Here is a 25,343-nt window from a genome sequence, read left to right on the forward strand (position 1 = left end):
GCTGAAAATTGACAGAAGTAACTTAAGTTAATAGGATCATTTATAATCAACAAAAGACATGAAACATTACTGATTTGGGTTTTTTAAAACTGTATCTTAGGCAGTAAGTCTGTCCTTGTGTCACATTAATAATAGGATACTTGAAGAGTGAAATAACACTCAAGAAAATAAAAGTCCCACAATCTAACAGACTGAGATTACCTTCATTCTTCCAGGGTGGCTTAAGACTTTTCCCCTCTGTTGGTTTCAACAGATCTGCAAGCTTCTCATTTATGTTTATTTTAGAAATGTGTTTCTCCACCTCCTGAGAGTTGGTTGCTTCTTTTATCTTTTTTATCTCCTCATTCTGCTTACGCCTCTCCTCAGCTTCTTTTGCTATTTGTTCTTGCTTTCTTTTATCTTCTTCCAGTTGCCTCTGCCTTTGTTGTTCCACCTCCCTCAAGATCGTGGCTTGTCTATTTTTCTCCTCCTCTGCAAAAAGCTGTTGATTGTTTTCCCTTTCTCTCATCATGGCTGCTGCTTCTTCAGCTTTCAGTTTTTCTTGGACTTTTTCCTGCATTCGTTCTTCCTCCAATCGCTTCTTTTTCTCTTCCTCTTCCCTTCGGATATTTTCCTGCCATCGGTTCTCCTTCTCCCGTTTTGCTTTCCTGGAAGAAAGGAATGAGAGAGGAACACAGATATAAAAAAGAATGAGATTGTTTTGCTACAGTAATTGATGGCACTTTTCAGCAAAACTGAGTTTGTGACATTGATGGCTCTGCTCTCAGGGTGATCAGCCCTTCCACAGACCAGGTCTTGGTGCCAGGGTATTCCACATAAAAATAACATATGGATTAAAATACTTGGAAAAGAAACTCTGCCACAGGCTCACCTATGCAGTACCTTCACAAGCACTTCTGCCCATCTGACTCCTGATGAGCAAGAACTGATCTGCTAATTAAACCAAGCTGGATTTAAGCTCTCCAGCAAGGCAGTATCCCAATCTCCTGACTGGAAACAATGACTTCCAAACAAATTAATTTAATTCAGGTACATAGATAAAAATAGCCTTTGCATACTGATCTTGGCAGCTTGGTAATTTTGCCTTCAGCAGTTGTTATCTATCCAATATGCTTATCCCTGCCAGGACCACAGTGCAGCAGACAGGACCTGGAAACCTGACTGCAAGCTCTGAAAGTATTTACTTGTTATCCTGTGCCTCACCTGTCTAAAGTCAACACGCTTAATATTTTAGCTGTCAAGATCTTTCTTCTGAAGACACAGGACTTAACCCTTTGGGCCATCTTCTCAGGAGGGACCATGTCCAGATGAGACTTTTTAATCTATTCCCTGTGGAACACCCACTCCTCTGATGGGCATTTTACTACTTCCAAGCAACACAGCAAGATCTAGTAGGAGCTGTGCTGTTATTCCATCACACAACTGTGTCCAACCAAAAAAATTAACAGGCTATCACCACACACATGGTTCTCTTAAAGAGGATGTCACAAATGTTATGAAACCTCACCACATGCAGAAAAATGCTGTCATGAGCAAAGACCACAAATCACCCACACTATAAGGTCACTAGCTCTGTTTCTTCAGTCAAATCAAATATAAATCATTGAAAATTTCAAATTCAAGCCTTCTTATGCCAGGGGCACTCCAGATAAAATGCTTCCTCTAAGGCAACCAATAGGATACATATTTACATTAAAAATATAAATCTTATCTTAAAAGTCAGCACAGCATTATTTTGCTTTAAGAACTGCAATGCTGATACACTCAGCCATGGTTACCTTGCAGCCTCATCTTCCAGTCGCTTCTTCTGCGCAAGTTCAGCTCTTCTTTTTTGTACTTCTCTTATTTTGTCCTGTTTGATCCTGTGGAGCTGCTCCAAGGCTAATTGCTGTGTGCTGTAACTTTCCCTCAGGTCCTAGGGAGGGAACAATGGAATACATCAAAGGGAACAAAGCCAATCTTGGAGAAAAGCATCCAGGCATTTAATGCTTTTTGAACCAAGTTTTAATACTACTTTGGCCATTTGTATCAAATTATTAATAGTCCTTGGAGGTCACTGCAAAGAAAGTCAAATCAACAGAAGTATAAAAGAAGGCAGGTCTGCAAAGTCAGTGATGTAATTTAGGCTTTCAAAGAGCCCTTCCAGTCCTACACCTGCTGGAAATGCCAAATACAAGAGAGGAGAGGGGAAGATACAAAACTGAGCATTCAAACACAGCATTACTGAGGGCACTGAGTTGTATTTTAAGTAACTACAAGGAGGCAGATTTCAGCTGAAAGCCAACATGGTACCATAAGCTGAGAAGGCATCCTGCAGTAGGGTGCTCACCCTTGATGCTTCCTGAGTGATCCATGTTTAAATCAGAAAAATTTCATAAAAATACCCAGCAGGCTAAACACTGTGGGAAGCCACAGCTTAAAGACACTGACACTGCCTGGAGTCTTCCTGTACTTGTAAACTTCACAGTTTTAGGTTTTTTTCTTTTGAACACATCCTTCAATTCCTATTCCACTTCCCTCTGATAATAAACTGTTTTTCACAGCAAAAAATCAGCATGAATCTTTGGGATAATTAAAGTTACAGACCAAAAAAATCAACAATGATAGAAATACTTTATATTGTACTTCACCATGTTGCAAAACACTTCTACAATACTAAGTCTTTTTTCTTAGGAATCCTAATCAATATACATTGAGCAATGCAACTGGTAAACCCTGACTTTTTGTATCTGATCTCATAAATACAAATAAAGTAATCAAGAATGAATCATACCCACTAGAATATGCACCTCCATCAATAATCATGTTGCCTAAGAGATATGGTGCAATTTGTATGACAAAGGCAAGATAACAAGATTGCTGTGTCACTGAAAGCCTCTGTAGCAACAAACTAAAGCAATTTTTCCTCAGATATATTCAGCTAGGAATATTTTTCCTTCTTATTTTGCACAGAATTTCAGGAGCACAATGGAAGCAAACTCACAGTAGAAAAATTCTCATATCTTTAAGGACAGAAAAACCTTTATGCAAAGCAAAATGAAAAGCTCAGTTAAGTAATTCTGATTTTTTTTTCCCCTCATAAATTATAATAAAAGCATTTCTGACCTCAGCAGACAAAAGCAGTGTTGAGGGAAGACAGCAAGTAGGTTTTAGTACTGGGTTAATCTGGAGGTTTAACAGCACTGTTTGCCATACCATATTCTGCACACTGATGCTACCTCTAGACTTTTAAACTTGGACAAGAACTCAGATACCTAACTCAAAGCTTAGGAGACAGGTAGAGAGCAACAGATGGAAAAGTAGGAGAAGACACTGTTTCCATCTGAGATTACTGTTTTGGTTCATGTTAAATTAACTAACAAGAAAAATATTTGGGTGAAACAACTTAGTGAACAGTATATTAAGAAATGAAAAGTCAGTATTTTGCTCTCAATATTCTGCAGTTTGGATTTCTACGCAGGTAAGAAAATGTTAAGTTTTTAAGAGGATGTAAAAGCTAGCAGAAAGAAAAACAGCCTATCAGTTTTCTTTTAGGAAAATGTATTTAATAGAAGTTGTACATCCAAACAGAAAGGGTAAGCAGAGAAAAATTGCGAAATAATTAAAAACCAAAAAAGCCAAAGATTAGAAAATAACCTTAAGTAAGAGGAAGAGGTTGTTGAGACAGCTTAGCAGAGACAAAAGGCACTGAAGAACAGAATCATCCATATTCTCACACTGTAAGATAAGGTAGATAAAAAGCCAATTAATCTTTGCACTGTATTTTGAAAAACATATTTTAGGGAAGACTGAACTGTGGATGCAGCCACTGAACACAGCAAGCCATGCAATAAACAAGGAACTGAAAATGCCCGTTGCATGAAGCCATTTTTTAAAAGAAAATAAATTTCTTACATGTTTACAAATTTTTGTGGCTTTTTTTTACTGGAGACTGCAGAGCCCCCATGCTGGCCCAGCATCAATCCATGACTTAAGGAAAAAGTTCCCATCAGTGCCACTTGGAGTAAGCTGGCAAATAAAGTTAAATGGATGCATGCTACCCTGTGAGAGCTGTCTGAGATTTTAGGCAAGTCTAGAGTTGCCTCAGAAACAAAAATTCAGGGCCAGTGGTCAACCACTCTTAACTTATCACAAATTATCAAATAAGTGGCCTACACTTACTCTTAGGACTATAACCAAATCTGCTACCAGACTTTGCACAGGGCACTATGAAACTATGTAGGTCTATCAATAAAAGTCAAGTGTTCAGTACACAGTTCAAAAATAGCAGCCAATATGATCTCATACTGTAAGAACAGAATGTGCAAGGGCCTGAAAAACTTTAATTCTAAATCAAAATGAGCTCTGGAAGGCAAAAGGTGAGAGTGAGCAATAGTTGAGTCATGCAAAGCAATAGTTAGCAAGAGACTCATATTTTAGTATATTAGTAATAGGTTTAAGTGCATTTTTATTGTATTATTTACTCTAAGACTTCTAATTTTTATTTGACACTAGAAGTTGGGAAAAACATTTTGGAAGCCTGGTAAAAGTGGCACCACTCTTTGTGACTGGATGAAGAAATAAAATACAGTGCTTACAGGTGTAGGATATTTAGATAATGCAAGTACCTTAAGCTGACTGTTAAATTCATCCATTTCAGCAAGTTTAGAAGCAGTTTCTTTCTCAAGGGCATCTAGCTGTTCCTTAAGTCTTTGGCATAATTCTTCCTTTTCTTGGGACTTCTTGTGCACTGAATTGACTCCTGAACCTGCATAAGGAAAGACAAGCAATTTTACAAGGGTTTCTGAGTTTTTAATTTTTTCCCCAGTTCTTAATAATTGTTTATTGTTTTCCTATTATATACACAATCCAAACCTCCTTCCTCACAAAAATTCCTTGATTTACCTTTCAATTCACATACAGTGCAAGGAAAAAATGTCCTCAACACAGAACTGAGGCACAAAGGCATTCCACGGAATACACAGACAATAATTTGCAAGTTGGTTTTTTTACATATATATCAGACCAATTCATACCAATCTTCTCTAGACAGAGCCCTCCACTACAATTTGAAGTAAAGACCAGTGTAAACTTTACATAAAAGAACTCTTGAGTTTACACCACCAAAGAAAGGACAAATTACAATGTGATCTGTGAACTACATTGTCTGTATAAATAAATTTTTAAGCAAATCTGTGCTTTCTTGCAAAAATGTGTTTGTTTGCCCCTTATCTGGAATATGAAGGAGATAATGGAATGCAGATGAGACAATGGCACTAACTGGAAAGATGTGAAAGGTGTTATTAACACCTCTGTACCCTTCAGCCTTGATTACAAGGGATGAGAAATCAGTAATGCAATCAGGAACACAACCCATTTGCAGGCACTTACTCTGAGTGTTTTCAAGTTGAGCGTTTTTTATCCTTTCACTTAACAACTGCTTTTCAGGAACCAAATAGATTAGTTTATTCTGATAATCCTGTAGATGTTGAAGAGAACATAGCAAATTTTTAATATTGTTTATGAATCAGTAAGTAAAACTGGGTGGATTTTCAAACATAACTTCAACTCATGTTAATTAAACAGGGATGCAAGTTATAAATAATTACACTACATAAGTTACTACATAACTGGATAAAGAAAAAAATTACTTCTATACTCTTAATAGAAATAATATTACAATTAAAAGCTTTTGACGGCAAACCATTAACACAGCTGGAAAAATAATTTAAAAACATGCTAAAAGTGGAAGTATCACAAGACCATTTAAGGGGACTGCCCCAAGCCTAACATAAAACATGAAAAGAAGTTTCCTAACGAGCAGAAGCATCACATAAAAACACAGCAGAGGATAATTTATGGTAGTCAACTGATTCAAAATAATTCATGTCTTGTTACTCAAATAGAGGGGAAAAAAAAAGATAAAAGAGCAGCAAGGTAATTCAACCTAAACGCCAGCTTGCTCTGAACACAGGACAACATTCCTCATAAAAATTCCAGTCTGGAGCCATAAAAGAATTCAAAATTAAAGAGAAGTCACCATTATTGGTTCACAGAAGAATAGCTGAGGTTTTCACAGGTGTTCTCATCTAACTATCAGCTCTTTTCAGTACTATAATAGTTTCTTTAACACCACACGCAAAACTTAAAGCCTCTGCAATGCTGACAGTCTTGCCTATTCTCCTCTCCTCTACAGTCCAACTGACTCCATATTTCTCCCTATGGAGATGCATTATCAACAGCATTATGGAAGCACAGAATGAAAAAAAAAAAAAGACAACCCACAAGCTTAACAGAAAGTTACACACCTCAAGCTGTTGTTGTAGTTGCTTGACTTCCATGATTCCTTGGTCATATTTCCTATCCAAAGCCTCCAGCTCGGTTTTTCGCATTTGCTTTTTGCTACGAATATCCTGCAACCTGCCTGAGATCTGCTGATGTTTGTCAGTCTGGAAAAAAAGCAGAGACAGATCAGACCACATATAGCAAAAATCCCTTTGCTAAATCTGTGGGCAGGTTAGTTCACAATCAGTTCTCTAGACCAACCCAAAATACCTGCTTTAGATTTGTCATCCCAAACAGAGTGGAAGTCCTAGTGGGCCATTAATGCAGATATTGACATTTGCACAATTTAAAATACCGTATTACAGCATGTGTAGTGTAATCCCTGTCTTACCAGGGCTTCTAATTCAAGATTAAGGCTCTTCTTTTTAGAGGTCAACTTGACAATTTCTTCTTGTTCCCTGTTTCGCTGATTAAGAAGCTCCTGGCGACGGATTCTCTCCCATTCCAGTCGTCGCTGGCGCTCGAGCTCCTGCTTTGCTGCCTGAGGAAAAGTTACATTACCTTAAATCATGGTGGAGATGCAGAACTCAGAGACCATGATTTAATACAATGTGCTCTATTTCTGAACAGCACAACACTAACACAACATCATGTCTTCTCTAAAGTGCTCTTATACCCGTCAGCATCAAAGAGTGGAGGAAGTGATCCTACAAGATTCTCTGTGCCACGCTCCTGACAATGGATGAAAACAAGCTTCATAATTCAGAAAGCCTATGCAGCTTGTAGCACTGCCCATAAAACACCACACTGACAGATACTGCTCGTAACCTCCTATGAGTATTTCACAGAACTACGTAAAATATAGAAGTGTGATGCATGCACTGAGACACCGAGTAGAAGCAAATTTGTCTCAAGTTCGGCTGTCAAAATGTTATCAATTATGAATTCAGCACAGCCTTGTTTGGAATACAAATTCTTGCAAAAATGCAAGAAATATGCTGAAGAAAATCTAATCTGTCCTACGAAGTATCTGAAAATGTTTAACCTGTACCAGCATTTGTAACAGACACAAATGATGTCCTCTCTCTGAGACAACCTGACATCAGCCAGGCAGGAGACAGAACCAAAGCCAGCACTCAAATCCTGGATGCTGTATGCACATACACATTCCTTAGAGCATTAAAAAATAATGTTAAGAAAACAACCTCCCGCCTCTCTATTTCCTTCCTCCTTTCTTCTTCCCTTTGTCTCTCCAGCTCTCGTTGTCTCTCCAGCTGCCTTTCCATCTCCAGCTGCCTCTTCCGTTCCTGCTCCTGGCGTTCCCTCTCTCTTCGCTCCTGTTCTTCCCGTTCTTTCTGAGCCTTTCGTTCAGCCTCTCTCTGCTGCTGCTCCAGCAGGACCTGGCGGCGTTTTTCCAGCTCCATATTTCCCCTCTCATAGTTGGCTTTCCTTTTGTCCTCAAATGTCACTGAAACAAGGAAAGGCCGTTATTTCTGCCCTGTGCAAAACACTGCTCTCAAACAAGGACCTCAGTCATGCCACTAAAGATAGATACTTGGCAAGTTCAGGTTGTTCAGTCACGGAATGATGTAAGCATCTTGCATTTGTTAAAGTATTATTTTTCTGTCCAAAAATACCTCTAAATTTTCCTAAGTTTATTCCAATTGGGGAAGAAAAAAGAAAAAAACAGAAGAAAAATTTCCAGTTTAAAAATGACCACAAAAATGACTTGAATGTTACAGGAAAGCCTCTAACTCTAAAGAATGAAAGAGGAAAGAATGCTAGAGGAAAACATAAAAGAACAGCTTTTATAAGCTGGAAGAAGACAGTCTGCTGTTAAAAAGATTTTCCAATGTGGAGGAAACATTAACACATGGACAAAGAGCTTAGTTTTTAAGGGTGTTCCCTGTAATAGTTCCTGGAGTTAGAGCTATCAAAAACCAAAACAGGATCAAGCTCAATTACTGCACACAAGGATAAAAAGAGACACAAAGGAAAAGTTTAGGCCCCCAGCAACCACCCTTCCAAAAAGAGAAGCAAGTCCTGTCTTGCACTGTGCCTGTAACATTGTCAGTAATAGAATTTATGTTCAGATTGCTTCCAGTTCTCAGAGAATTGAACTACACTGGACTCCCCTGCTTACATAATGTCCAATAATGCCAGGAACTTTCAACTAAGAAAACAAATTGCCGTGCCATGACAGTGTCTGGCCATGAAGGGTTTATTTTCCAGAATACATTATTAATCAGCACACTTTTCCTTTCCTACAGCTAAAAATATCCTCTGTCCCTGCCTTCTCAATTCTATTAGATGTAACAGGCTGACTACATCCACTTAACAACCTTTCTAACATGCAAGTTAAAAGGGATCTAGCTCCTGAAATGAAGCTCTCCATGGATTTGACTATGTCTTCCACTTTCTAAACGTTTCAGTGTCCTTCAAAAACAGCCCCATACATTAAGAACATTGAACCCTGTTTTACCTGGCTGTTTTTTCTGTGGCTCCTCCTCTTGCACAGCTTGGTAAGATGGCAGAGTTCCATTTATGTTTTCAGTGTATTTTCCACTCCTGCAGGAAAAAAAAACACACCACCACCACTGTTAGAGCAACAGCACAGTTATGTTAAATATATTACATTTCACTGCCCTCAGCAATTACCTGAAGGAAGGTGGCACCAGCTCGAGGGGCAGGGTCAGGGGCAGTGGCTGCCCAGCTTTGGCCATGTCTGTGAGGTGCATGGCCAACACAAACTCATCAGCCTTCAGCTGCCCATCTCCATCTATATCAGCCAGAGACCTGCAGGGGTTCAACAGCAGCACAATTAGAACCAAACACCACAATCTCTCATTTATGACAGCTGAAACAAGGCACTGTGGAAAACAATTTTTAAAACTGGCAATTCCTGTGAAATGTTTTGGTAAAAATGCTTACAGTTAATAACATAAATAATTGATGAAAGGAGATATTATTTTGTTTAATCATACTGTTATTCAGATCATAGAATCATGGAATGGTCTGGCTTGGAATGGACCTTAAAGACCACCCAGTTCCAACTTCCTTGCCATGGGCAGGGACACCTTCCACTTCCACAGGTTGCTCAGAGCCCCATCCATCCCAACCTTGAACACTTCCAGGGATGGAGCAGCCATAACTTCTCTTGGCAACCTGTGCCAGGCCTTAACACCCTCACAGTCAAGAATTTCTTCCTAATAGCCAATCTAAACCTCCTCTCCTTCAATTTGAAGCCATTCCCCCTTGTCCTGTCTCTCCAAGCCCTTGTAAAATAGTCTCTCCCCATCTTTCTTGTAGCCTCTTTTCAGTTGAAGCTTTCTTTTCAACATCAATGAAACTCTCTTCTCCAGCCTGAAAAATCCCAATTCTCTTAAATTTCTATAAAATACTGAAAAACAGACAGGAAAGGGTAAGAGGTATCTCTTGATTCATTGCATCACCAATAAAAGAGCTGGAAAGTGAATCCAGGACTGTTTTTCACCAGCTCAAAATGCTAGAAACCACTTTTCTTTTTTTTGGAAGCTGGAGAAAACATTATATAAAATTACATCAAATTCTATAATAGGAACCTTTGCATAGAGCTCTTTTTTCCCTTTCTGTCTCCTTGACATTGCAGGGAAGACATGAGCTGGCCCACAGTACCTTGGAGTGGGTAGGAAAAGGATCACCTGCCCCCCTCTAAGGAGAAGGTGACCATATTAGCCTACAAAATGCTTCCCACACAGCTGGGGGATGGTGGGGTGGGTGGGTGGGTGTTTGTGTGAAACCAGTGAAATGCAAGGAACCAGGAGCCTCTCTCAAAGAAGTACCTAAATAGATAGAACTGCAGAAATGTGTCCTTAGACTGCACATAAACAAAATGCCAAATAAAAGTACATTAAAAAAGCAGTTAAAAAAAACCCCAAACAACCTATGAAAGAGAAAAAGGAAACAACAAAACAACCATAAAAAACCCCATCACAAGCACACATGCCACAGTGAAAAACAAAAGCAGGAGATGATGAAATGAGATTTTTGTTATATTCACATACCAGCACTATTCACATGTAAGGGAACCATTATTACAGCAATTACCGTGAATATGCACACAGTAGAAATACTGTTAATTTCTTATGGCAAAACTGAAATTTGGGCTGTTATTTCTCTCTACAGGGGCATACAGAGCTCCTTGCACTGGCTCCTGATACCTTCCTCATACCTTTCTGCACCCAGAAGGAAAACAGCCACTGCACACCTGATTTATTCCCCCAGACTCCAGAAAGGAGAAATGCAACCCCACACTCCATGTTTGCCTTCACAGCATGCAACCAAACAAGCTGAGCTTTGCTGCTGTTAAAGACAAACAAATGACTGTCCTGGGATAGAGGAAGAAGAAAGGGAACTCAAGAGGAGGTGTAAGCTGCTGTGAATTCTGCTGGGCCACTAAGTTTCATGTATAACATCTGAATTTTGCCTGAAGGTGTAACCTAAACTACCCTATCTAGCAAGGCAGATCATTCAAGCTTTTCAGACAAATCTCACCACTTTCATCAGCACAATAAGACAAGTCCTAACAAACATGTAAAATGCGGATATCTTTACGGAAACTGCAGGAAAACTTAAAAAAGCTGAAGGGTTACTTAATTTTTAATCTGCCTCCATACTTTAAAACTAACAACCTAGATTTCAGAACCCTGCTTTTGAAAGGAACAAGCCCTCAGCTCAGCGAGTGCATCCCTGAATCAGAAAGTGAAGATAGCATCTCTTCTGTTATATGGAGTTTAACAAACACACACAGAGTGAAAAATCACATTATCTCAAGCTGCCTTTTAGAAATGTAACTAGTGAATAAACTTAGTTTAACTAGCAGCTTAGTTTCTGTTTATGATTTTAGATCTATGAGGTGTCTTTATAATTTCTTATTTAATAAAGTACATTTGCTCTTCTAACACCATAAACACATTGAATCAGTAACTAAACTCACCAAATAGTAGCCAGCTGAGTCTGTGAAAGATTTGATTGCAGAAGGGCATTCCTTGCTTGAAATCCTTTGTGAAAGGGTAAAAGATTTCAATAAAAATAAACACTTTATTCAAAGTTCCACATGAGACAAAAAATGGGTCACGAACTGGGGCATGTTTATTTTTAATATTAATCTAATCCATTTTCATCAGTTGGTTTTACTTCCAAGCTTAACAACAGGCATTACAACCTGAACACAATGAAGATGTAAGTATTTTCGTGTACTTTTTTTCCCACTCAGAGCACCTAACAGAAAAGCTGACATGAAAAATGGGTCTTTATGGTAATCCCCTCAGCTGTCACAAAAGCACAGCTGACTGTTTTGGCTAAACCTTGAGCTAGCACCTGGAAAGCTTTCCTTGGTACCAAAGAACCAGATACATTTCTAGGCAGGTCGATGAAACCTTCAGCTCAAAATTGACTGAACAAGGCCATTCTGCAGTGTCTTTCCCCAAGTGGTTTATTTCAAAAGATAAATCCCAAGTATCTAAGCACTGACTAATACAGATATATAGGAGCACATGGCACAAAAATGATTGTGAATGTCCCCCATTTTAACAAGAAAAGAGTCTCAGTCCAAAGAGTGATGCTTGAAAAATGTCTGCTGAATTCACTGAGCTGAACTCCACAGCCTTGTGGTTCTCAGACTCTTCTGGTCATATCCCACCACTGCCAGGCTTCTCCTCTTCCCTGCAACAGCTGCTGCAGCTTCCCCAGTGTATTTGGCTCCTCCAGGTCTAACACAAAGCTCAAGTCAATGAACTGATGGTTATGTCCATTCCTTGCCTGGCTGAAACCCACTCTCTCCTGCACAGGTCTTAACACCAACATTTGAGCTTTTCTTTCACATGCAAGCCAAATCCCAAGCTGGCATTCCATCCCTCAGCCTGTGATGTTCAGAGGCAGAAAACACTCTGGTTTTCCTAGTCCATACCAAATGTCATACTCACCTGATAAATATCCACTCATACTTTTATCAAGACTGTTAAATTTCTGTCTGTATTTTAATCTGGAGGCCTGAGGAACTGCCCAGTCGGAGGACGTTATCTTTGGTGAATTCCCAGCTAGTGATGCACTAGAGGAAGAATTTGAACTGCAATATAATTTCAAAAGAAAAGAGAACGAAAACAAAGCAAAAAACCAAACCAAACCAACCAACCAAACATTAAAAGAAAACCAAAAGAGAAAGAGAGATAAAGAAATAACTCTGAAGCACTTGGCTTAATAAAGAGGCATTGGAACAGAAGATATACAGCATCTTCCAGTAACATGAAACAACTTCCACAAACTTCTCCCTCTGCTAACTTGCTACAAATAATTTCATCACAAATATGGAATTTTACAGTAGGGACATATCTACAAGGAAACAACAAGTTGAATTGAAAATCCTGTTCCTTTGGTATCACAGGCACTTATGCACATAATTGATCATTCTACCACTGCAAAGTAATAATATAGGAAACCACAGGAAAACACCTCAACTTTCCTAAGAGTGTTGGATCATTGTTTATGTAATTTTAAGAAGCATGTCAATGAATAACCATGAGAATAAAGATGTATCTGATGAACTCATAACCAAAAGCAGCGTCTAAAGCTGTTTTAGCCACCATAGTCCACCTCTGTGTTCCACTTCTACCTCTTCTTTTTGTTACTGACAATGAGATGCTGAGTGGAGCTTTTCTACCTCAGTCAGTTTCTGCAGAATAGTGCTGATGAAGGGTTTAGATATACCCATCAAACTGCCATCTACAACTCCCAGCATTTTCAGTGTCCCATCTTTGAAAATCAAACCTGGGCACATCCAGCCTGCCTGGTTTAAGGTAATCCCCTGCTCTATCAAGTAAAAAAAAAAAAAAACAACTATTTGGAATGTTATCCAAGGCAACACAGAATGCTGACAAAAACAAAGCCTCTCCAGCACAATGCTGGATTGACATCCCCAGCATGGAATGACACAACATGGTGGTGAAAATGCTGCCAACAATAATACTGGAGAAGAGCTCCTTTGTACAGCACCAGCACAAGACAGCTTTCCAATTAAAAAACCCAACCAACCAAAAAAAAGATGGTTCCAGGCACACGCCGTACCTACATCACCTTACAAGACATCTGCTGACATCAGGTGTGTGAGGAGCCCAGACCATGCACCCCACATGCTCTGAATAGACAGCAAGGAACTGCAAGAGCCTCTGAGTCACTTCTGGAACTGAGCTGGGGCTGAGGTGCCCTCAGGACTATCTTTTGGGAGACTCCCCAGGATGCCCAATTGGATAGATAAGCCCAGTCCCTCACTTTAGTCTGTGGCAAAGTTCTAAAATCAGTGAACCACAGCAACTGATTACAAAGATTCAGAAAACAAATTCACACATAAATATTGATAACAAATCCTATTCTTACATGTCTGCTGATTACATGGTGCCCTCAATAATGAATGAGCACATAATGCATGAACATTGCTTTTATAACTGCTTGGTAAGGTTGTTTCTATTTCTAATGAGGTACATTCCCTTCTTTTTGGCACTGCTCATCTGACCTCCTCACCTACTCTGGATATTCTGCCAGATTTACTGAAAATATTACTCAGTGTGCATATGAAACCAGAATGTATATGACTTGGTAGGTCATATTAGATGGATTAATTTTAAAAAATATATTTTGAAAATAGAAATGCTCCTTAAGTTTTGGAAGGTATATCACTTAAGATCCAATGACTTTAAAATTAACTTTCATACCTGCTAGATCCTAAATCAATCAGGGACTGTGCCTTCTGCATACTGGAACCACCAAATCCTCCTGCCATGGGGCCTAAAGAACCAGTATGTGGCAGGGCTGGAACAAACAGAAGCAAAAAATTAACCCCAAAACTGCAAAGAAGCTAGGTATAAGATAATGCTTTATAATCAACATTCACTTTGACAGAAGTACGAAAAGCAAATCAGTGTCTTGTTGTTATGATTAACTAGTTAGAACAGAATCAACAAATGTGAACTTTGCAGAAAAATAATTTGTAGGGTTTTCTGCTGGGGTTTTTTTGTAATTGTTGTTTTTTTTTTAACTCTCATGCATGTGTTAGCATTCCTGTCTGAAATAATCCATAGAGAAAATAAGATTCACAATTGTGGAAGCAAGTACTGGACTGTGCTATACTTACTTGAGGAGAAAGGTACGGACAAAGGCTGCAGCAGGCTGGATGTTCCATTTGGCAATGAGGAGGTACTGACAGAAGGCACCAGGGGAGCAGAGATAACCAAAGGAGGAATGGAAGTCATGGAGGTCAGAGACATGGGAGCTAATGGTGTGATCGCAGACATGGACGTTGGCATGGACAGGTTTGGCATACTACCCATTCCTAGAGCAAAATCCAACAGTTCATGGTTTAACATTGCAGAGGCTTCAGCAAGAAATTGTGTCCCTTATGTCAGGCAGAAACTACACAAAGCAACTGCTGTCTGGAATGCAATGAGTTAAAACAGATGCTCAACTTTTTCTCTAAATTTAGACATGAAAGCTCACAGGGGAAAATATACTGAAGAACAGGAATTTAAAAAGAAAACTCTTGATAAGCAAATTCAATCTCGAGGTAGGTTTAGCTAGTACTTCACAACAGAATAAGATCTGGTTTTCTACAATTGCAGCTATACCTAGTTCTTCGACAAGCCTGGGCCCTGAGAGACAATTACAACACACCTCAAAAGCTGTGACAATCCTCTACAGGGAAAAACTGATGCTGTTTCTGAACAAAGTCTCTTCCAAGTATCAGCCTTGGAAGAATCCACAGGGTTGAGAAGTCCTTATTAGGGACCTTTGCTTAGCAAAGGGTTTCTAGAGGCAGCTGCCTGAGGCAAATAAGGGCACTTGAATTACCGGCTGCATCTTGTGGGAGACAAGTGCATCTTGTGCTGGTGAGATGATGGAAAGTTCATAGAGATAACTGTATGCCAACCACAGCTCCCTGTAAATGCATGCCCTTGTACCCAAACACACAGGATTTGGTGATGGGCAGGCATTTTAAATCATGTATGTAATTAATATATGCATACATTTAATTTCAGCATAGAAGTGTGCACTCATTTTGTGATCCAGCTGAAGTAACTGTGGGTATTTTGTTCTACAAAATAACACAGTAACAAGCATGCACTAAATCCCCAAACACCATCAGGAAAAAAAAAAGTCAAAGTAATTCTATTCAGTTAATCATATAACCAAAATAGACAAACTGATTCATTTTGAAAAAATATAAAAAATTTCTGTTCTACCAAAACTTTGACTTTTGACTAAACTTAACTTTAAAACCCCCAAGTATAAATAGGTGATTGAGTAGGGGGGAGACATAAAAAGATCACCAGTACAAAACGAGAGCCTGCAAGTCAGATGGCAGATGTGAATGACATTCTTGTCAAAATTCAGTAAACATTCTTCTTTATTTTAGAAGTCTTCCAAGAATCAAATTATCAAAAATATTAAGAAAGTGACCTGTTGAATTTCCTAAATCAGAATATACTGGTTTTTTCCACCACTGATTTACTAAACTTTCATGGTCAGATTAATGCTTTTATTTGGCTGCAATTAACTATGGTTTTTTACCTCTGAACACTAAGTAATTATATATTCATAAGTACCAAAGCGAGCTGACATTAGTGGTGAAAACACTGGAGTTTGTTTCATGACAGGAGGGAGAACGGAAGGCAAGTGCTGTCCTTGCAATTTCAGCTTGATGAGTTTCATGGCTATAGAGAACTCCAGTTGATCCATTTTTCCATCCTTGTTCAGGTCTGATAGTGTCCTTAAAACAAAATAAAATAAAATTAGAGAAGAAATGGAAATTCAATTTTTTAAACAGTGAGAAGGTTTTGTACAGAATTTATTTACTGGTTTTGTGTGGCAAAATAAGAAACTTATTGCAAAGTAAATTTTCTACTTTTGACACCATGCATATGCTCAGAAATTTGAGAAGTTTGAACACCCACTTCTGCAGACTTCAGTTTTGAAGTTACTGTATACTAAATACTTAATTCCTGAGAAAGCAGGAAAACTTTTGGGAAAGCAGAAGTCTCCTGCCCAGTGGATACACTTGTTGCCTCTGCTGCAAGCCTCTACTATGCTTTTTTCCATGCTCCTAGCCAGAATAATTACTTTAAATGAATCCTTGGTAGGGTAAGGAATTACTGGAAGAATTTGGAACAAGACACAGGAGGATGCAGAAACCTGCTAAAGGCACTTTTCACTGCTATAAAAACTTCATTAATTCACAGTGTGGTGGGGTTATCTAAGCCAGATATCCACAATTGTCTTCCTTTTGACACTTCTCCAAATAAATACAACAGGAAATATATGTGACAATGCATACATAACCACAACATTTCTGGTCAGACAGATAATATGAAATTTTATTAACATTTAAGCATGCAAGGACCAAGCACAATAATGTCAATAAAATTAGGAGGAAAAAAAAAAATCAGACTAATGTTAAGCTACATTTTTCCTTTGGTTCTGTTACTGTTCAGTATAAAACACCAAGGCCTCACAGAAAAATTTCCTTGCCCCTCTTTTCCAGGCACAGCAGTGTCTGGTTTAGTGCTGAACATGGTGGTGGTGCTGGTTGGACTTGATGATCCTGGAAGTCTTTTCTAACCATAACAATTCTGTGATTCCATGTATCTGAAGAAAAGACTAATTTGCATTCAGTTATTTTCTTTAATTCCTTTTCTTAAAGTTGTTCTTAATGAGCCTCAAGTATGTGTCTTTTAAGCACAAGTATGTCTTGGTAACAGCCAAGTAACAGCCCCAAAATCAACATAGTTTTCTAGTGAGGATTGAGGGGTTGCATAGAAGAAAATGTTCCAAGTGTTGAAATCACCAAAAGTGCTGAAAGGAACAGCACTTTTTCCAGTTCCTGAATTATAGCGCTGCTTGGTATCTCACATATCACAACTATCCTTCTACTAACTTTTTCTCTGATTTTAGATTTTTTTCTTGTCTCCTACCTTCAGTGTATTTCAAGCACCTAATATAGTTTAAAAAGGCTGTGTTCAGCATGATCAAATTGGAAATAACATCATAAAGATGTAAAAATTACTGGTTTTTAATTAATTGCTGCTACATATATGAGCTGAATCCTTCCTCTAAATTTAGTAACTTTAAAACAATTATTCAGACAACACTTTCTACCTTGACTGCTGAAAGCCTCTGCGAAACAAAACACACCAAATGCAGTACTTGAATGCTATGCATTTCCTATCTTAAAAAAAGGAAAGCAAACAGTAAAGAATACCTTACCATATTTCAGCAAGGATTGAAGATGGTAGACCTGATTGCAAAAAAAAGGTACGTGCTTGATCACCTGTGATAAACAAGGAAAAAAAGACAGACTTTCACACCACAGACAGGTTTTTGAAGAGCTCAGCACTCTCTTGGGGGATCAGCTTTTTGACAGAAATCCCCATGCTGAATGCCAAGCTTTCCAGGAGTTTTTTTTTTCCAGCTTTTAATGCTGGTGACAGTGATTGTCAGATACCTATGTATTCTATAATTCCCAGTCTTTGCTCTGAGAAGTGACTTCAGATAGCTGTAAAAACTTTTACAGGGTTCACAAATCAACAGCTGCCAACAGGTTAAAAGATGCAATAATTAAAGAAGTAAAAATGACTGAAAATTTAGTCTTGCCCCAATTACTTATCCAGGAAAGGATGAACATGATATTTCTTTCCTTCTCCTCTATCCCATCTAACTTGAGCCAATATCGTGTCTCTAGAAAAACCAGGAAAATACCATGCTCTAAATAATACTCTGTTCTGTCAGAGAACACCCACTATTTCAGTATTTCAGTAAGGGAATGGGAACTGTTGTGCAATCCCCAAACCAAGCTCCACATCAACTGGCACACACAGCAAAACAGGGACAGTGTGTTTATGCTTACATCTCAGTGAATTACAGATGCTTAAAGCCAAGACTTCAAGTTACTCCCTCAGCTCTCTCTTCCCTTATATTCATACACAACCTTTTATTTCAAGCATTTGCCAAATAAATAACAAAGCCTGCAGATGTAGGTGCAGGTATGAGCCCAGGTGTGGCCTAAGGGTAGTCCCTGGGACTGCATATTTTTCAGCTGGAGGTAAAGTAAACATCAACCTCCCAGTTTTGTTTGGCCAAAGCAGGAGTTAGGTGCCACTTAGCCAGAGGATGTGCATGTTCCAAACAGACAACTTCCCACTCTCTCCTCAGTCCTTTCCAGCCCTAAACAGGAAAAGCAGGGCCAGTGGAGCAATTAGGCAAGGCATTAATGGATAGCTGGGCAGGTAGGAGCCATCAGGGCTGCTCTTTAGTGCCCACCTACCCAAAAAGAACAGGGCATTCTTAAATTAAGACATCTTTGCCAATGAACTTGGGTCTTTCTTGATATCACAAGCAGCTCTTAAATTTAAAACCTGCAAATCCTGAGGTGCATAGCAACGTGACCCAATTATTTCAGAGGAGAAGCAGCTGAATGCAACTGGAACTGACAGCAGGCCCCTGCAAAATGCCAACAGTCCACCCAGAACCCGCAGAAGGCCCAACGGGTAATAAATTTCAAGCAGTTGCTAACAAGGACAAGCTGTCAGCATCCCTCTCCCTGCCTCCTCCTCCCAAACAAAGATATCTAACAGTACAGCATTCTCTCCACAGACTGAGAGCCACTTCTGGTGTGTTTGGTGTCACTTGCCACAATAGCTACTGTAAGTGCTCCCTGGCAGCCTCCCATCTGAGCACAGATTGTGCCTGGTTTTCTCTGGTTTCTGAAACTATACAGAATGTGAGCACACAGCTGGTGGCTGCAGAAGTGACAGGGTTAAACAGAACAGCATTTCTGTGCCAGACTTCAGAGGAAAGCTTGTTAAGTTTACTAATAACCTGTGGCTGTTTGCCTGAAGAATATGGTTATTAGTCACACAATAAAGGGCTAGAAATAGGATGCAGTTCTCAAACTGTTTTACAGAGAGAGGTATGTGTACACAGAAGTTAATGTGTAATGCAGAGCCTCAGACCAACCTGTAATGTAACCTCCTGTGGGTTTAAGGCTATCAAACTGCTTGTCATGCTTGGCCCGCTCTTCGGAGGTGATGGCCCATATGTTTGGACCTCCTGGAAAACAACCCAAAACAAACCAACAAAAAAACAGTGAACAACAAAAGGGATTGAAAACTTTCAAAAATAAAGCACGTCACTTGCAAAATAAAAGTCTGGCTTTCTCAAGAGACAAAATTAGATGTGGACACACCCAGCTCCTACCAGTTTGGCAAGGAGGTTATGCAACACAAACCTGCTTCCCAGATGTGCAGGCTGAGCTGAGACAATCCCCCAGCCAGACTGCTTCACCCTCGGCTTTCAAACAAGCTCTGTCGTCTGTCAAAGCTGGTGCAAAGCAGCTTCCTGTCGCTGCTGATTGTTTGCAGCCTGGGCAGGATGTGTCTCACCATCCCCGGTGTGAGCCAAACTCTCCCCTGGCTCACAGATGAACAAATGGCACTCGGTGTCACTCAGGTTCTCATGCAGAGGGTTAACACCCTCCAGCTGCCAAAAAGACTTATACTTGCCTTGCCAACACTCTGAAAACAAATGTGGGACTGCTAACAAAAATATCTTCATTTTGTCCGACCAAGGAGTGACATTTTGGGCTGTATTTTTTTAAACAGCATGCAATTTCCACTTCATATTTTTCAATACTTTATGAAGCGTAAAATATTACAGCCTGAGAGTAGGAACGGGAAATTATGGGGAATAACTGTGTTTACAGAGCTGTGCTGGTAATACCAGGCAGAACCACATGGACTTTCAGAAATGCTCCAACCTGCTGCATAAAGGTCAGGGTGTGAGTCCTTTGCAGGAAAAGCAGTTTGCCAGAAATAATTGGGTTTGTTTTTTAAGTATGAGGAAGTTTTAGTCGGGAAGTTCTTGACAAATATTTAATTTTTCAAATCAATGAATGCAAGAATTAGCCAAAATTCTGAATGGAACCACTCAAAAGAGCACTGAAATGTTATTACACTTAAGCACACTTCTAAACTTACATTCTGCTGAGCATTCCTACTTGCAAAGAACTGTTAATCTGTTCAAGTGTTTGTATTGCTCACTAAAAGACAGTCAAGGGAATAACTAATTATTCTAATAAGATACCAACAACTTGCTTTAAAAGCCACAACACTTTGAAAGAAAGTTACTATAAAATGCTCCCTCTTCCTAAATTAACCTTATTTCAAAGCTTTGAACCTACAAAATTTCAAGAGCTTTTTGCGCTGATTTTCAAAGAAAAACAGCAGTGAAGGGACTGTGAGTTAATGTACTTGCCAATATAGACACAGTAATGATGTTAGTCACATCCCATCCACAGATATGTGGATAAACGTATCTGTGTTTATGCACATAAAAAAGGACATCTTCCAAAAAAAACTTAATGTCTCCTCTTAAGAAGGTCCTGCTAAAACTGTCATTCTCCTTGCATGTGTATAGATTTTTTTTACCCTTGCTTCTCAACAGAGAAATACAAATCGTTACAAAGACTAAAACAAAACAAATCAGAAACTCCCTGGGGAGATGTATGACAGAAAAGATGTGAGGGCATTAGGATACAACATCTACACACTTGAATTTGGTGTTTTGCTTCCCTCTCTTGGGGATATACCATTCTTTTTTTAGTGTGACCTCAATGAAAGAGTCTTCGTGCAGATGACACGTGAAATTGCACTTCAAGACACCTGCCTTTTTTTCCTTCTAAATACATAAGTATAAAGAAATCTAGATTGGATACTGATAATAAAGTGAAGTAAATCTAAATCAGATGCCTAGAAATCAATGGGCACCATATTACTGTAAGACACAAATGAGGACAACTTACGCCCAATGGCAAAAATTAGAGCAGCACTCAGATTTCTTTAAAGTGCTAATTTTAAGATACAAACGGGAAGTGCATAATGTGGTTATGATAATAGAAATTATCTCAAGATGAAGAAATGCTCCTAAAGCTGCCAGCAGCAACATCAGAGAACCTGACCATTTTTTTCATTTATGGAAAACAAAATATTAACAACATTATGTTTTCCTTCTATTAAATACTCCTCTTTGAAAAATCTTTTGAACCAGGTAGCTACAACACTCCTTGGCTTTTTTAAATCAACAACAGAAGGATTAAGACAACCACAATAGATTCACATAGTCAGTGGCTGCAAAGTGATAAAAACATAGTAACAAATGCTTTACTGGAGTTATGACCATCACCATAGCCCTTCTAAAGAATCCAATTTACAATGCAAGGCAACTTTTGTTTATACATGCACAATTTCTAATTTCCATGTCACAAATTAAGCAAGAAGATGACAATCAATCTTGAAAATCTAATGTATTTCTGTATTCAAAGAGTTGGGTTACTATCTGGTAAATTATGCTTCCTCTCCAACTATGAAATTTGAAATTTTAGACAGCATTGTCTCAAATGTGTTAAAACCTTGCAGGTCAGCAAATCACCAGATTCACACCTGCAGCTGGATGATGGTTAAAATCTCATTTGACAAGTGATTCAAGATCCACACACACACTTCATTCTCATTTTTGCCTTCCTTAACACACCCAAGAACATCACTATTTTTTTGCACACTTGATATTTTGCACACTTTTACCTCTGGAACTACATCTTTAAGAGCCTTTCTGATCCATGCCTGTGATTCTAGGATTTAGTCCAACACCCCTGCAAGGGGCAGGAACATCTTCAACTATCCCAGGTTGCTCAGAGCCCCATCCAACCCAGCCTTGAACACTTCCAGAGATGGGGCATCCACAGCTTCTCTGAGCAACCTGTGCCAGGGGCTCACCAACCCTGTAAAAAAATTCTACCTTACATCTATTTTAAATCTACAATCTTTTCATTTAAAACAATCACCCCTTCTCCTGTCTCAACAGGTCCTGCTAGAGCATTTCTTACAGGCCCCTACTGAAAAGCCACAAAAACGTCTCCCTGAAACTTCCTCTTCTGCAGGCTGAACAACCCCAACTTTCTTGCAAGTATAAATTTTATTTAGAAAAAACAATCTTTGACTAAAACCACATTATTATATCAACAAGTGCTTCTACAGACTTCCACAGTCCTGGTGAGTCAGTCCAAGCAGCTACTGTCATGGAAAATTGATGACCACAAATACACATTATCAAAAGTACATTGTGGGAATGTTTCAGGGAACTGAATATGTATCCTGAAAACACCAACTTACTTTTGAAAATAAATTATTAGCAAGAACAATTTCAGATTTTCCCCCTTCCCTAAGGACAGAGACTGAAAATCTTACTTTTCTGGTGATTAATTCCACAAAAATATGCTCTCTGGTGATTTCTCTATAGGCATGGAAGAAAATAATATAGTAGGTCTTAAAATCCAATATATAAAAATACAGATTTTTAAAAAATATAAATATTCAGAGTAGGAACTAGGATCTAGAGAACAGCACACCTTCAAGTCAGCACAGCTCTCCCAGTGAGATTTTTGGTGTTTGTCTATAGCTGAACAAAGTCCCAGAAAAATAAGTTTTACCCTAACACCACTTAAAAGAAAGTGTCTGCCATCTGCAGCCTGAACTAGAACAGGTCATTGTTTTCTGAATAGAGGTTAATAACTGTTGGACAATGAAACTATTTGTGTAAAATTAAAAAAAACCAAACCATCAGTGCTTCTGGTAGGGATCCACAGTGAAGGCAGTCAAACCCCACCCACACTTATTCAAAGGATTCACCGTTTTTTTCAAATCCCATCCCATATGCCACAGAAACAAGATAAAGAGCACAGCACAGGAGGGAAGGCTCAAGCACTTTGAGCACTTACATTTAGCTTAACCAGGTGCTCATGGCTCTTTTGATGCTACCACTTGGTGATACAATTAAGAGAAGTAAAATCTGTGTACAGAAAAGCTGATATTAAGATTCCTCAAAATATCACATGAAAATACCATACCAGGCTATCTGAAATGAACACTTTGAACAATGGGACTCACAAGGCCTTGGCAATTCCACAAAGCACATCATGACACCATTCTCCAAAATAACTATTGTGTTTATAGTACAACCAAGACCATCACAAAAACACAGCCAAAATAGGTCTGAAACTTGCTTCTTCTGTGCCATCACCATCAAACCATGCTGCAATCCTCACAAATATTGTGACTGCTTCCCAAAGCTACCCCAAGTGGTAAAAACAGACACTCAGTGCAACTGCTGAGAAAAGTTACACTGACTGCTTTACACACCACCAAGTTCTGGGCATGCTGAACTGGGATGAAGGGAAGATACTCCTGTTCCTGGAAGGGCAAAACTGCAGGAAGAGTCAAACAGGAACATTTGTCATCCAAGATGTATCATCTAAACTCATCTGGCTCAGCTCAACAATTTTTCGCACTAACATGCCTTCAGTTCCAGGGTTGAGAAATGCCTTGCCCGTAAACCAGATCCAATTAATTTTTCATTGAGACATTGCTGTTCTTCTTCCTTCCTCACTGCCCCAGTCCTCACTCATGGCAAGTCATGCATGAATCACAACCCAAACTGCAAGTGTCTGCTTTTCACAGACACCTCTCTGACCACAGGATGGGCAAGGGGCAGGAATCTCCTTCAGAGAGCAACAGTGAACCTTTGGCTCTCCAAGCAGCAGCGAAATACAATACTTTTACAAATCAGTTCCCCACCAGCATTCAAAATAATTGCTACTGCATGCTCTCACTAGAGGCATTGCTGCAGAGAATGAATAGTACATGACTACTTTTCTGATTCAGCTTAAATTCCCTGGACATTTTCAAGAGATAAATCATTTTTCCCTACTGCAGCTGGTAAAATTTTGGAGAGGAGTGAAGCCAAAACTGTATTTGACTATCCTGCCTTTTCAGGAATCAAAACTCAAGAAATGCTGAACTCTAGAGATTTTCCCCACAAAGACTTTCCCTAGAACACAGTAACTACTGTCTTCACTTGTTCTTTTTGCTGACGAAAAACCACATGTCTATATTAGTAAGACTTTCGGAAGACAGAGGTCAAATTCTTTCCTAGAGAAAGCTGGACCTTTCAGTGAAGACTGAATAATCAGCACTGGAAATTGTTCTTGATATTCAATACTGGAAACCTGGACTTGGGGTCCAGAAATGTCTCCACAGATTGCCTATTTCAAAACAGAAAACCAACAGTGAAGGCTCCTTTACTTGCCCACTCCAAAACTCCACAACACATCCAAGAGTTCAATGTCACATGTGGAGTCTGCCCATGTAGGAAGTCCATGTAGAATGACAAAGACCCAAAAGCTAAACATGATTTTAACTTAACTCTCGGGATTTCTCTTAGGATGACAAAATACAGACTGTTCTCACCCTCATGTAACAAGTATTTCTGTAATTCAGTGTGGCAGCACTCACAATTCTGTAGTGTTGGAAACAAGTGACTATGCTGGTGATTAAACATCTTCAGTTCCATTAAATTTATTTTAAATAAAAGACACCTCTCTAGGTGAGAGTAGGAGGGTTTGTTTATGGCAGGATCACAGCATTCAAGAAAGCTCCAGAAACGTCTTTATAACACTGCATCAGACAGATAACCTTCTGAATAAAATAAAGGACTTGCTTTGATGGGCTGCCAACATCCAAAGGGAAATAAACATTGTTCATTCGTTAAAACAGTAAATTACCATTGGGAAAAAAAAGAAGAGGATAAAAGAAAGTGTAGTCTTAGAAGAAAAGTAAATTGACTTGAAAATGCTCTGTAAGACCTCTGCCACTGGTTAGTACTGTCCATAGGCAAAGGGTAGCTGTAGTGAGAGCAGCAGGATTAGTGACAAGGAAAAACCATAAGACATTTCTCACATTCTCAAGGGAACTGTCTTTGTTTCTCACTCACAGGCATTGCTTGTTTTTCTCTAATAAAAACTATGCTCCTACGACCTACAAAGTTAATTAACTTCACAGAGATAATAAACCTAAATTGGAAGAGCATTCCTTGTACATATAAATCATGAGTGATTATACCACCACCTCTTTAACTATCAAAAAAACTAGCATGAAGCTTCATAATGA

At 39.0% G+C, this 25,343-nt stretch overlaps 1 protein-coding gene across 7 annotated transcripts in view; it reads right to left on the bottom strand.

The window, feature by feature from the left end:
* The window catches only part of ITSN2 (intersectin 2), an 80,327-nt gene that overhangs the window by 29,958 nt on the left and 25,026 nt on the right, over positions 1 to 25,343 (bottom strand). For 4 of the 7 annotated variants that reach the window (XM_085056990.1, XM_085056988.1, XM_085056989.1 and 1 more), the window contains exons 3-19: positions 19,303 to 19,395; positions 17,554 to 17,617; positions 15,897 to 16,060; positions 14,429 to 14,626; positions 14,010 to 14,106; positions 12,228 to 12,370; positions 11,240 to 11,303; positions 8,923 to 9,060; positions 8,747 to 8,832; positions 7,470 to 7,732; positions 6,656 to 6,805; positions 6,288 to 6,428; positions 5,371 to 5,458; positions 4,608 to 4,747; positions 3,637 to 3,717; positions 1,779 to 1,915; positions 202 to 647 (exon numbers count right to left, since the gene is read on the bottom strand). In XM_085056990.1, the coding sequence (XP_084913116.1) occupies positions 202 to 647; positions 1,779 to 1,915; positions 3,637 to 3,717; positions 4,608 to 4,747; positions 5,371 to 5,458; positions 6,288 to 6,428; positions 6,656 to 6,805; positions 7,470 to 7,732; positions 8,747 to 8,832; positions 8,923 to 9,060; positions 11,240 to 11,303; positions 12,228 to 12,370; positions 14,010 to 14,106; positions 14,429 to 14,626; positions 15,897 to 16,060; positions 17,554 to 17,617; positions 19,303 to 19,395 (2,493 nt within the window). Of the gene's footprint in view, positions 1 to 201; positions 648 to 1,778; positions 1,916 to 3,636; positions 3,718 to 4,607; positions 4,748 to 5,370; positions 5,459 to 6,287; positions 6,429 to 6,655; positions 6,806 to 7,469; positions 7,733 to 8,746; positions 8,833 to 8,922; positions 9,061 to 11,239; positions 11,304 to 12,227; positions 12,371 to 14,009; positions 14,107 to 14,428; positions 14,627 to 15,861; positions 16,061 to 17,553; positions 17,618 to 19,302; positions 19,396 to 25,343 lie in introns of those variants that run through there. The other 3 variants (XM_085056993.1, XM_085056994.1, XM_085056995.1) reach the window with 3 other exon arrangements.

The sequence above is a fragment of the Lichenostomus cassidix genome, chromosome 3, assembly GCF_008360975.1.
Source record: "Lichenostomus cassidix isolate B80296 chromosome 3, HeHo_3.0, whole genome shotgun sequence".
In the NCBI taxonomy this organism is placed as follows: Eukaryota; Metazoa; Chordata; class Aves; order Passeriformes; family Meliphagidae; genus Lichenostomus; species Lichenostomus cassidix.